Source organism: Glycine max, chromosome 5 (genome assembly GCF_000004515.6).
Source record: "Glycine max cultivar Williams 82 chromosome 5, Glycine_max_v4.0, whole genome shotgun sequence".
In the NCBI taxonomy this organism is placed as follows: domain Eukaryota; kingdom Viridiplantae; phylum Streptophyta; class Magnoliopsida; order Fabales; family Fabaceae; genus Glycine; species Glycine max.
In genome coordinates this window covers 14,089,422-14,100,911 of record NC_038241.2, presented here as the reverse complement: position 1 = coordinate 14,100,911, position 11,490 = coordinate 14,089,422, and the positions used below count along the sequence as shown (strand labels likewise).

General features: G+C 36.8%; 3 protein-coding genes across 3 annotated transcripts; 2 read left to right on the top strand and 1 right to left on the bottom strand.

Moving 5' to 3' along the window:
• The first annotated feature begins 5,186 nt into the window (after positions 1-5,186).
• On the top strand, positions 5,187-6,001 carry LOC102660619 (protein MAIN-LIKE 1-like). Its single transcript, XM_006580639.1, has 2 exons — positions 5,187-5,495; positions 5,591-6,001. The coding sequence occupies exons 1-2, from the start codon at positions 5,187-5,189 to the stop codon at positions 5,999-6,001; spliced, it is 720 nt and encodes a 239-aa protein (XP_006580702.1).
• A 20-nt stretch (positions 6,002-6,021) lies between these two features.
• LOC113001660 (protein MAINTENANCE OF MERISTEMS-like) lies at positions 6,022-7,104 on the top strand. The gene is made up of 3 exons (XM_026128558.1): positions 6,022-6,159; positions 6,240-6,830; positions 6,910-7,104. The coding sequence occupies exons 1-3, from the start codon at positions 6,022-6,024 to the stop codon at positions 7,102-7,104; spliced, it is 924 nt and encodes a 307-aa protein (XP_025984343.1).
• A 738-nt stretch (positions 7,105-7,842) lies between these two features.
• LOC121174839 (uncharacterized) lies at positions 7,843-8,641 on the bottom strand. Its single transcript, XM_041015263.1, has 3 exons — positions 8,249-8,641; positions 7,983-8,174; positions 7,843-7,890 (listed from the first exon to the last, which is right to left on the bottom strand). Exons 1-3 carry the CDS (start codon positions 8,639-8,641, stop codon positions 7,843-7,845), a joined length of 633 nt encoding a protein of 210 aa, XP_040871197.1.
• Positions 8,642-11,490: the final 2,849 nt, after the last annotated feature.

Genomic DNA, 11,490 nt, shown 5'->3' with positions numbered 1-11,490 from the left:
AAGAAATCAAGAATGTGGTTGAGGAACTCCAACCTTAGCAAGGTGGTGAGCTACTCCATTCGCTCGCTTCCCTATCAACATTCAACATGGACTATATTCAGGGACCAGTTTCTAGTAAAAAGGTTCATGGTTTCATGTATTATGGCAGCATGTTTGTGTGGAGGAGGTAACCAATAGTTGGGTGCCAACATAGTTGGAATGTTTCTATCCGTCATCTTGTTGCTCTCTAATTTTTAATAATAAAAAATATTATAGTATGGAAATCAAATGTAAATTATCCATTTCGCAAACTACGGATCAGAAGTAGAGACGGATTTAAGGGGGACTCATTTTATAAAATTATAGCAGAGACATGTTACTCTACTTCTTTCCCCCATTTGCCTCTTCAATTCTTTCATACTTGATCCTATTCTCACACTGTAGCCTCAATCAGAGGCGGAGGCAAAGGGAGGCTTACATTGGTCATGCCCCCAAGATTTTAAAACTCTTATAATATTAGGAAAGGTTGTATATTAAAAATATTAGGAGATGTCATAGATGTTAATAGGAGCAGTTTCTCGGCTATTTTTTATTGGACACAATATACAGGGAATTTGTCATACTTTCTTTTAGTTTGGTTTAGCTGGTATTAGTATGTTGCGATTTTGTTTTGTAATGGATTCAATGAATCTGAGTGTTTTTTGGTAGAGACTTGGTTTTATGTGTTGTTGGATTCTCGGTGCTGTCATGTTATATTTATGAGCCGTATTTGTGTTATTTTTTGGTGTAATTTTCTGTGGTTGATAATTTGGCCACATCTTATGACAAATTCCAATCATTTTATTTATAATATAATCTTTCTTTTGCTGTTAAAAAAGTTCTCATATCATATATAAAATTCTTTTACTTTTCTAAGTTCTCTTCAATATTTTTTTTATTAAAACACTTTATCTAAAAGTCAAAATTTTCTTCATTTTTAATTTATTAAAACACAAGAGTTTTTGAGAATCTATAAGTGCGTGCTACATAGTTTTCCTTGTGTAACGTACAACAGCTTTTCCCTTTTTAAGAATCATGGGGTGAACGAAACGTTGTAGAAGTCTTGTGCGTGCTTTTCATTAACAAAGAAACGTCAGTTTATCTTGTGGGGAGCGTATGTCACTTAATTAAACAAATAAGAGAGCAAGAGTTTAAAAACTAGAAGAGGTGTGTGATTGTCATAAGAAAAATACGGGAGAGATGAGTGGAATTTTTCCTCGGCGTGTTTTTTTAAGAGTTCCTCGGTATGTTTGGTAGGAGAATTTTTTTAGGTGTTTGAAATCTTAAATTAAAAATCTTGATTTCTCGTGTTTGATATCTATTCTAAAAAATAACATTTTTAGAAAAGATTATTTTTTAATAATATTTTTTTAGCAATTTCCCATTTAAGAGACTTATCGAGAATCTAAAATTAATTTCTCACTTAGATCGGTTTAAGATATTAACCGTTTTTAGCTAACATATATTTTTCATACACCACTTAGAGATTAAACACTTGATCACATGCTTAAATGATAAAATCATTTATCAATCATGTGATACTATAGACAATTAAATTATATTTATAATTTACTTTTTTTATAACTCATTTTTATTGTATTTTCTCTTCTTATCTCTCTCCATATATTGTGAGAAGTGTTGTGAAAAAAAAAAAGAGTAAGAATATTGTTATTTTTCGTAAAATTAATAAGACTTGCGCAATGGAAAATAAAAAGAAGCCAAGTCTTGGAAACACATAAAAAAATAACTCATTTGAGATATTTGGAAAGGAAACAACATTTCATCCCTCCCACCTCAATGACCATCCTCCCAACAACACAAATATTAAATTATCTTATTCAACTTGGTTATTCGAATATTTTGAGGAAATTGATTGGAAAAATGCCAATTGATTAAACATTAATTAAATTTCTCCCTTTTTCTAATTGACAAATTTAAAAATGACTAATTAAACATAAATAAAATTCAAAATATTAGTATTATAATTTTTTACATTAAAAAATTAGGGTGTTACCTTATCTCAAAAGTTATATCTCGGAGAGCTTCTTCGGCTTTGCGTTTTTGGTCTAACGACAATTCTTGAGCCCTTTGAGGCTGAATTTGAGTTCTGGCCGTGTTCGTGGAACTTGAGGAAGAAGCACATGATAAGCACGTGAAGTTGCCTCGAATTAACTTTTTCCTTGTGTTGTTATTTTTCCAGTGACCACATGATATGCCATCAACACGTAGAAAAAAAAAATGTTTATGGTACCAGAGCAATCATTAAGAATATATGTCAAGCTCGTTTTACGTAAACAGGGAAAAAAAATTAGTTGGGTCAAGATCAGAAACATATCATTCAATTGCGCTGTCAAGGAATTCTTTTATGTTTCCTTTCTCATTAAATAATTATCAATGGCTGGATTTGGTTGTAAAAACTTTTTTTGATGAATAACAAAAGTTTCTTATGCATAATATATACACTCACCCGTTTCATAATAATAGTAGAAGTGAAAAAAATTAAAATAATTTTAATTTTAGCTTTTTGAATGTAACACTTACTTGTTTTAACTTATATCTTTTATGATACTTGATGACAATATTAATGGTTATAATTCACTCTCTTTTAATTCATATCTTAGGATTTTAAAGTCTAATTAATGTATTTTTAAAAAATATATTCTTATTTAATATTCACTATTAATGATGTTGTAAGTATCAAATATTAAGATATTAATATAAAGATATTTTAATTTAAATATAATAATTTTTAGTTTTTTTAAATATTTCTTAATTTATGATTGAGTTGTTATAGATCTCTGACGCTTGTTTTTTTATTTCTACATATTAAAAAAAATCTTAATCATCAAAAGATATATATGAGAAATGAGAATGAGATAGTAATTTTTTCTTGTTGTGTGAAAAAATTTAAGAAGATAAATATTAAGAGAAAAAGGGGATAACTTAAACTGATTTATTAACCACAAATGCAATAACAATATAGCATAGTGCGTCTGAATGGAACCCCAAGATCCCATCATCAATCAGCATGTCCGTCATAGTTTTTCTTGATGTAATGTAACATTGCGGTTTGTCTACGTTACTTGTAAGGCCAATGAATGGTTAATCACGCAACTATAAGACTTTGGTGGCTATCACTTAATGATTTCCATATTAACGAAATAATGATGTGATTTCAGTTGAGCTGGACGACCCATTTATGTTAATTTAATGATGAGGGAAAGTACCAAACATCACTAACAATAAGTAAGAGAATAAACACACCACTAAAGAGAAAGAGTCTGAACTGTGAAGAAGATTCTTAGATGTAATGAAACTGCTTAATTTAGGTGTCAAACGCATCAAGGATGAGGATAGGATGAAACTATATATATATATATAGTACACGGGGTTATAATCAAAGTAGCAGGTATCCGTGTGATTGCTATGCAGGTCTGTCAAAACGGGTAAGTTTGATCATGAGTTGGTTGATTATGGGCTGACGGATAAATAGATTGAGTCCATTCCATTTACTTTAACTGAGTCATAAAAGGCTGTTGCTAGGTGCACCCAGCAAAATTGCTGGTGCACCCAGAATTTCAATGAAGTACCCAAAATACTCTCCGTTTAAAAAATAAAAGTAACGTAATTAAAAAAAAAGTTTGTTCTTCCGCGATAGCTTTCTTCTTCCCCTTGCTTCCGCGTTTGTTTCTTCCCCGTGCACCCAGCAATCTCCATTCGTGCTTCTTCTTCCCCGATATTGGCCTTCTTCCTCCGCGCCCTCATTTCCTTCCTCCGCGACCTCGTGTCCTCCATTGAAGTTGACATCCTCCATTGAAGTTGTTGTTCGTGTCCTCTGCCATCAAGGTTAGTCTTCTAACCTCCTCGTAACTGTTTGAATGGCGTAAATGGCATAAATGGCTGTAGGAACCTTAGGATAGACGATATTAGTGACCTGTGGTGTTGGAGGTTGAAGACGAAGGTTCTTCCGCGAGAAGAACCTTCTTCTGCGCGTAGGAAAGGGGCTTCTGGGAACTCCCGCAGAAGAAGAGTGGAAGGTTCTTCCGTGGATTCCTGCGGAAAAAGCTTCTGCAGGATATTCCGCGTGATCCAACGGAAGAAGGTTCTGCAGGATCTTCCACGTGATCCAGCAGAAGAACGTTGTCTTTCGCGGACCCGCGGAAGATCCTGCAGAACCTTCTTCCGCAGGCTACATTTTGTTGTCGCGGAAGAACCTGCGGAAACTTCTTCCGCAGGGTATATTTTCTTCTCGCAGAAGATCATGCGGAAGTTTTTCCGCGGATCATGTTTTGTTGTGTATTTTGTTTTTTTTGCTTTTTTTTTTTTTAGATTATACCTGAATTTGTTCATATTATTAGGTAGTTTGTGCTATTTAGTTGTTATTAAAAATTGCGTTTGTATGTAAAATGAAATTATATTTGGTGTGATTTATATATGCATTAGGATGTCTAAATTGAAATTATATTTGGTGTGATTTATATATGCATTAGGAAGTAACTATGTGATTTTAGCATAATAATAGCCATCATTTTAAATAAAATATAGTTGAATTATTATTTTTTTTATCATTAATATTTCACATAATAATAGTCTGAAAATTTTCTTAATTTTTAATTTTAATTAATTCATAAATAAAGATAATTATAACTTAATAGATAAGTTATCGATAAAATGTAACAATCTAACCATTTTGATGAGACTCATTTAAGCACCTAATTCATTTAAGCACCTAAGCAGAGTTACTTCATTGAAGAGATTAAGAGCTTATGAAATACTTATATATGAAAGAATAAAAATAAATGATGTGTACAAAGGGAGCTCCTTTGAAATAATATTTATAAAAATAATATTATTGTTATACTATTTTGTACTTTGAAACAACATAAACTAAATTGTATTAGTCGTGAAATGATACATTTGGACACAGTGGCATTTCAACCTTACATGCAAATAGAGGTTTGAAAACTTAATTTGAACAAATTAGTAAGAAACATACAAAACACGTGTTTGAATAAATTTGTAATGACAAAGCTTTGTTACCAATTATTTGAATATTTAATTTGACCGAAAAAATAAATGTTCTTCTTGATTTCAGATCATGGTTAGAACACGAGGTTTAGGTCGTGCGTTAGGAGCTGGTAGAGGTAGAAGCATTAGTGAGGATGCGCATGAGGCTGATGTTACTCGGCGTCGCAGGCTTACTGCCTCAGCACGCACGTAGGCAACGGGTTCGTCTGCGTGAGGACGTCACTGAGAGACATGAGGATGTGCCTCAGTTGCATGAGGATGTTCCTCATGTGTTTGATGCCACCCCAGAGATGACAGGTGTCGCCGATGCTGTTCAGACAGAAGGAGTGGCTACTGATGGGAGCTTGGGGTCACCTGCTGCAGATGAGGGATTCCCCGATGGACCACGCGACCCATCGATTTTGACCGATTTTGCTGAGCATGTCGAACACAGCATCTGGAGTAGACAAGTACATAGTTTTTAATGTTGACTAATTACATAAAAATTATTTGTAGTTGGATTGTTTTTTATATACACGTTATTATAAATTGTTATTCAATTTAGGAACGACCTGATCTGAAGTTGGTCTCTCACGGTAGAAAAGTAGATAAAATTGGGAGACCAGCGCCTGAGATCGAAGGGTTGATTGCTGGCACCGGATTGAGTCCACTGATCAGGTGTTCTATTATCACCACTGGTCCAGGACTCATATCCGCCTTCGTCGAGAGGTGGCATCGCGAGACTAGCACGTTCCACCTGCCAGTAGGCGAGTTGACGATCACGTTGGATGACGTGGCATCACTCCTACACCTTCCCATCACTGGCGAGCTGCATACGTTCGAGCCGCTTGTCACTTTAGACGCCATTGGTCTACTGACGGAGCTTCTTGAGGTCAGTCATGAGGAGGCTACATTTGAGACTCGACAGGCTGGTGGGCCTCATGTCCGGTTGGGGTGGCTTCGGGACTTGTACTAGAGCCAGTGCAGGGCCAGACGATGGGTTGTAGCAGCCCGCACGTATCTGCAGGGGGATTCGCCTGGGGAGCGGCTGCATTAGTCCACATGTACGACCATCTGAATGATGCGTCGCAGGCCTTTACACGGCAGCTGGGCGGTTATATTACACTTCTCCAGGTACGTATTATCACTGATAATTTAAATTGAAGTAGCATTGAATCTCTTTTTTTGTATTGATGTTGACTATGTGTTTGTAGTGCTGGATATACGAGCACTTTCCTACAGTGCATACATTCGTCGTTCATGATGCTTATGATGAGGGGAGCCCACGGGCCTGTAGGTGGCTTACGGGTAAGGCTCATATGATGGGGATCAAGGGAGCCCCGTATCGGAGACGTTTGGATGCCCTGAGTGTGACTGTCGTGTGCTGGATGCCCTATGGTGAGCACTGGGGAGTCAGGGCCTTTGACTTGATATCGTCGTACACCGGCCAACTCAGATGGGGTCAGATTGTGGTGTACGTTCGATCTGAGCGGGTTCTTCGACAGTTTGGCTACCTTCAGACGGTCCCTCCGCCGCCAGTTTGTGATTCTTTGACGGGTGATGATATAGATGACCGGTGGCTGCATTTTTCAGACCATTTGGTGCCTTCAGGGGAGCTCTGTGTAGTTCCTGGACAGGTGGCGCCAGACTACATGGAGTGGTTTTTTCAGATATCGCACCCATTCGTCACGCAGACTGAGGAGACTGCTGCGCGGAGACATCCGCCTCCCCCTCATCATGAGGAGTTCGTCGAGCCACCCATCCCCGAGGTTTCAGTCGCGACCAATCTCCCTACGCATTCAGTGGTAAGCATAACTTCTGTAGTTTTTCATAATTTAATTTTTTTTAAATGTGATATTGACTTTGTTATTTTGACTGTGACAGGTTCATTGCGAAGGATGTCAGGGGATGACTCAAGATTTAGGAGCGATTGCTGAGGATTTGGAGCGGGTCATCAACCTCAGGATGGTCACTGAGGGCACTGACTTACATGACATCATGACTCGTTGTCTGAGGAGAGCTAGAGGTGACACTGCAAATGAAAGTCTTAGGCCGCGCCAGAGACGCCGCATAGATTAGGATTTATATTTTTATTGTACTTAAATTAATAATTTTTGTATTTGTTTATGTATGTCATAAAACACATTTACTTACATCATTTATGATTTTTGTTTGTCTCTCTATAAATATATGGTTTGAAATTTAAATATAAACCACACACATGAGTCACATTTATAATGACATTTGAATATATAAAATAAAGAAGATAAAATAATTTGTAATTTAAATGTTAACATTTATAACTATTCTGAAATTATATATTTTAACCATATATATACGTACAGTAAAGAATAAAAAAAATTGGTTTTGTGCCTTTTAGAAACATGCCTAAGTACCCCTGTTCGGGTTTTTTTTTAAATTATGTGGGGCTGCTTGAGACTGTCCAGGGCCGCTATTTGGCATGTTTGCATGTCAAGGAACCCAAAAAAAATAAAAGCAGCACCCCGTTCCATCGAATCGCACCTCAAACGGAGGCACCAAAAATAAAAAAGTTGGTTTTCGACCTATTAGAAACATATAACTAGCATTCAGTTCAACACAAATATAACAATTTGACACAGTAACACTTGTTCACGGAACAATTGATTAATTACATGAACATAAATCCAATGTACATATACATGCATAAATATTACAAGTTCAGTGTCCGCTTAGGTCTACATGCGTTGTATTAATTGTCATTAGGCTTAAGTATTGCTGCATTCTACCTACATATGCAGTTGACCATTATTTTGCCACCGGATACGCATTGCTTGATCACAACAATGCCATAGGCGGTAAGGGACAACGATCTTTCAGAAAAACCTGTTGTAAGTGAAATTACAATAATAAGTTAAACAAACAAACCAACACATTCAATAATTGAAATTATTTGAGTAAACGAATTTTCAATGGACCTGAACCAAATGACTACCATACACATGACCAACGCATATTATGCGGTGCGCAGCAGAATCGGCTGGTGGACGACTTCTGAGAGGAAAAAATGTGAAGCTCTGTTGTCGTGACAATGATACAAGGATTACATTATATCTTGACGCAATTACATATCCCATATCCGTTATATCCATCCATTTGTCCATACTAACCTAAATCACATAACAAATACACGTGTCAGTCATGTAAACATTACTTATGTAAATAAAAAGCATAAAACACATACCTTGGATAACCCATCCACGTGTAGGGACAACCTCAGCTGTTCATATCTCTCAGTGCCACCAAAGATCTTTATGTAGTCTTGCGACCATTTGCCAAGTTCTTTAATCAATTCATTACGCATCATGGCCCAACACTCTTCTCCTATACCTAACAAAGCGGAAAATGACCGATATCCACAATTACCATCCGCTTTCACATCAACAACATCCTCAATGAAACCATGCATAAATGGCGGAAATTGATCCAACATGGGGATCATCCTTGCTGGCTTCGGTGGTACAAAAGATGATGCACTGGGTCTGACTGAGGTGTTGCTGTTTTGAACCGAATGATAAGCATCAGCATACTCCCAATAAGATGGATCACGCTTTGTTGATCTTTCGCTTCTTTTCATTACCTTTTTCGGGGCACCTTTCGTCTTAACCTTTGTTGGAGGAGGGCACATAGAGGTCTCATCGGGAAACGCAAATTCTCAGAGTTTACTCTTGAAAGTAACTTTCCCGCAAACATCAAGTTCCTCGAATCTTTTATGTATTCTATCAATCTCTTCCTTGATGCTCACTTAGGCCTCACATAGCCCCTGGTCTGAAAAACTAAGTCTCCTCCAGTACATATGGACTGCATCCAGTGGGATGCTACCACCCTCATACCTTTGTAGCTTGCATGCACAAGGAAGACCTAGCGTGGTTCTCAAGACACACCCACAAGAAGACACATTGTCTTTCAAATAATGTACGCGCTCAAACTCAACCGAAATTTCATTTAAAGCGTACCTTGACATCATTCCCAGAAGCCTCTTGTATATGGTTTTCTTAAAAACATGACCAACGACATGCGTACTTGTTTCGAATGATCCTCTAATTTTAGTGTGCTGCAGCGTCATCATGTTGTTCATTGTATCCCAAACACTACAAAGGTCTCCAACGCTATTCTGTAATATCCTCTTCAAAGACCAATGAGCAGATTCAACCCTATATTTAAAACACACAACACAGAAGACAAATTAATAACAATAATGTTCCAAACAATCATTAAAAGAAACTTGACTAATATAATAAAACATTTAAATACCTATTTGTTGTTGTGTTGCCTAGGTGCATCACCTTATTTGTCCAAGCCAAGATAAATTTCTCCTTGTGTGGGACAATCCATGTCTCACATACGTAGTCAGTGAACATTGGCCACGGGGAACACGCTACTTGAAACCTTTGAAGGTGCTCAGGGAACTCCTGTTCCGAAGGACAATCTACCAGGTTACCCCAGCTATCCATTACGTAGTCCCAAGCATTCTTCTGACCAACAAGCGATTTACACTTTGCCTTCACATTCTTGTCTATGTGAAACCTGCACAACAAATTCTTACACTCCGGAAACACAACTTTCACAGCATTCATCAGGGCTAGGTCTCTGTCTGTGACAATAACAACAGGAAGGCGATCGTTTCTTAAAAGAAGGCCTCGAAACCGTTCCAATGCCCATACAAGATTGTTCACGCGCTCATCCTCCAGATATGCAAACCCAACAGAGAAAGTCATCCTGGTTGGTGTCACCCCCACAATGTCAAGCAATGAGAGTCTGTACCTATTTGTTTTGTAGGTACTGTCTATAAAAAAAAACAAGATGACATGCGTTACATAACTTAACTGCATCTGGGTGACACCAAAACAAATCACGCACCACATCTTCATCCTTCAATCTATGCCAATGAATGTATTGGTCACGTTCAAGGAGCCTCATTAGGTGTTGCATTTCACTGTCATCTCTTCTGATTGAAGAACGGTATGCACTTCTTGCATTGTAGATTTGTTTGATTGTGGTGCAACTGCTGCTGTTGTGCTCCTTCAATGTTAGCAGGATGTTTCTTGGTTTCACATTCATCTTCGTCATATCAACAATGATATTCTTCTCATCATCTGTCAATCTCCCAGCATATGGATGTCCAACTAAGGTCTTCGCCAATTCATGGTTGTGAATCCCACATATCAGCTTCACCGCCCAACCTTCACCTCCATGCACTGGTTTTCCATGAATCTTAAATGGACAACCACATTTTGTAGTACCTGTGTCTCTTCTAACAAATTCTTTCTTCCTACCCTTGTACTTACCGCTCCTTTCACACCCAATTAAGACAAATGAAGTTCTTCCTCTGCTGCCAGTATATGTATCAGACCTCATAATTACTGCAACAAAACCATTTTCATGGGCAACTGTTCGAGCCCACTTCAAAACATCTTCTCGGGTTTCAAAGACCTAGGACACAACCACGACATATTAATTTTTACACAAATCATACATTAGACCAAACAATTAAAACTGATCGACATGATTACCTGAGAAGTATTAAAAGCATTTGAACAATCAACATGTGCTTCATTCACACCACAATCTTCTTCATTTTGAAAATCCATATCAACTTCTTCGAACATCGCACTGTAATATGCCCATTGATTTTCGTCCATCTTAATTCAAAGTATAACTATCACCTGATTCAACATTCAACTAAATAATTTGAACAATACAGCAACCCAAAGAAATTTACAAACTATGAATATCAAACTAATTCAACATTTGACAACCTCACACAAATATTTAATCTACATATACATAACCAAATTCAACTTTTAATTACATAATTCCAAAATTATAACCTACAAAGCTCATTTAACCAAAAAATACCTCAACCTAGGCAAAAAAAATCAACAATTCAACCAACAAATATATTTTTATGTTTCACATAAATTACAAATAGAATTAACCAAAATAACATTCAAAATAATCTTAAAACAAAAAATCATAAAATGAATTACTCCACGAAAGAAGCATTCTTCCGCAGTTGTAATGTCCTCCCCGGAAGAAATTTTTTTGCGTCAAAACTGAAACGCTTACACCATTCTACTACCAAAAATAAACAATCAACCACACAAAAGTAGCTACGTACCTTAGTTGACAAATATCACACCAAAGCAGAGCACAAGCACAACCAGCACCGACAAAAATTGCACAACACAAGCACCAGAACGGAGACAACGCACCAAAATGGAGAAAATGCGTACCGAAATGGAGGAAACACAGGGGAGAAAAAGCAAAAAGGAAGAATGAAAAAAATAGATTTTTATAAAAGGAAAACGTACACCCACCCACCAGTATGAGAAATAGTCTCCCACAATGGTTGGTATTTGTTTACTAAAAATTAGATCAATTTATTTTATATATACATCTAAATGTATTTAAATAATTATAAAT

Bases quoted from the DNA above. Each gene is read 5' to 3' on its own strand.
- LOC102660619 (XM_006580639.1), top strand. From the start codon at position 5,187: ATGAGGCTGATGTTACTCGGCGTCGCAGGCTTACTGCCTCAGCACGCA. The intron at 5,496-5,590 runs GTACATAGTTTT...TATTCAATTTAG, and splicing joins ACAGCATCTGGAGTAGACAA to GAACGACCTGATCTGAAGTT.
- LOC113001660 (XM_026128558.1), top strand. From the start codon at position 6,022: ATGGGTTGTAGCAGCCCGCACGTATCTGCAGGGGGATTCGCCTGGGGA. The intron at 6,160-6,239 runs GTACGTATTATC...ATGTGTTTGTAG, and splicing joins GTTATATTACACTTCTCCAG to TGCTGGATATACGAGCACTT. The intron at 6,831-6,909 runs GTAAGCATAACT...TGACTGTGACAG, and splicing joins ATCTCCCTACGCATTCAGTG to GTTCATTGCGAAGGATGTCA.
- LOC121174839 (XM_041015263.1), bottom strand. From the start codon at position 8,641: ATGAAAAGAAGCGAAAGATCAACAAAGCGTGATCCATCTTATTGGGAG. The intron at 8,175-8,248 runs GTATGTGTTTTA...TATGTGATTTAG, and splicing joins ACGTGGATGGGTTATCCAAG to GTTAGTATGGACAAATGGAT. The intron at 7,891-7,982 runs GTCCATTGAAAA...CACTTACAACAG, and splicing joins ATGGTAGTCATTTGGTTCAG to GTTTTTCTGAAAGATCGTTG.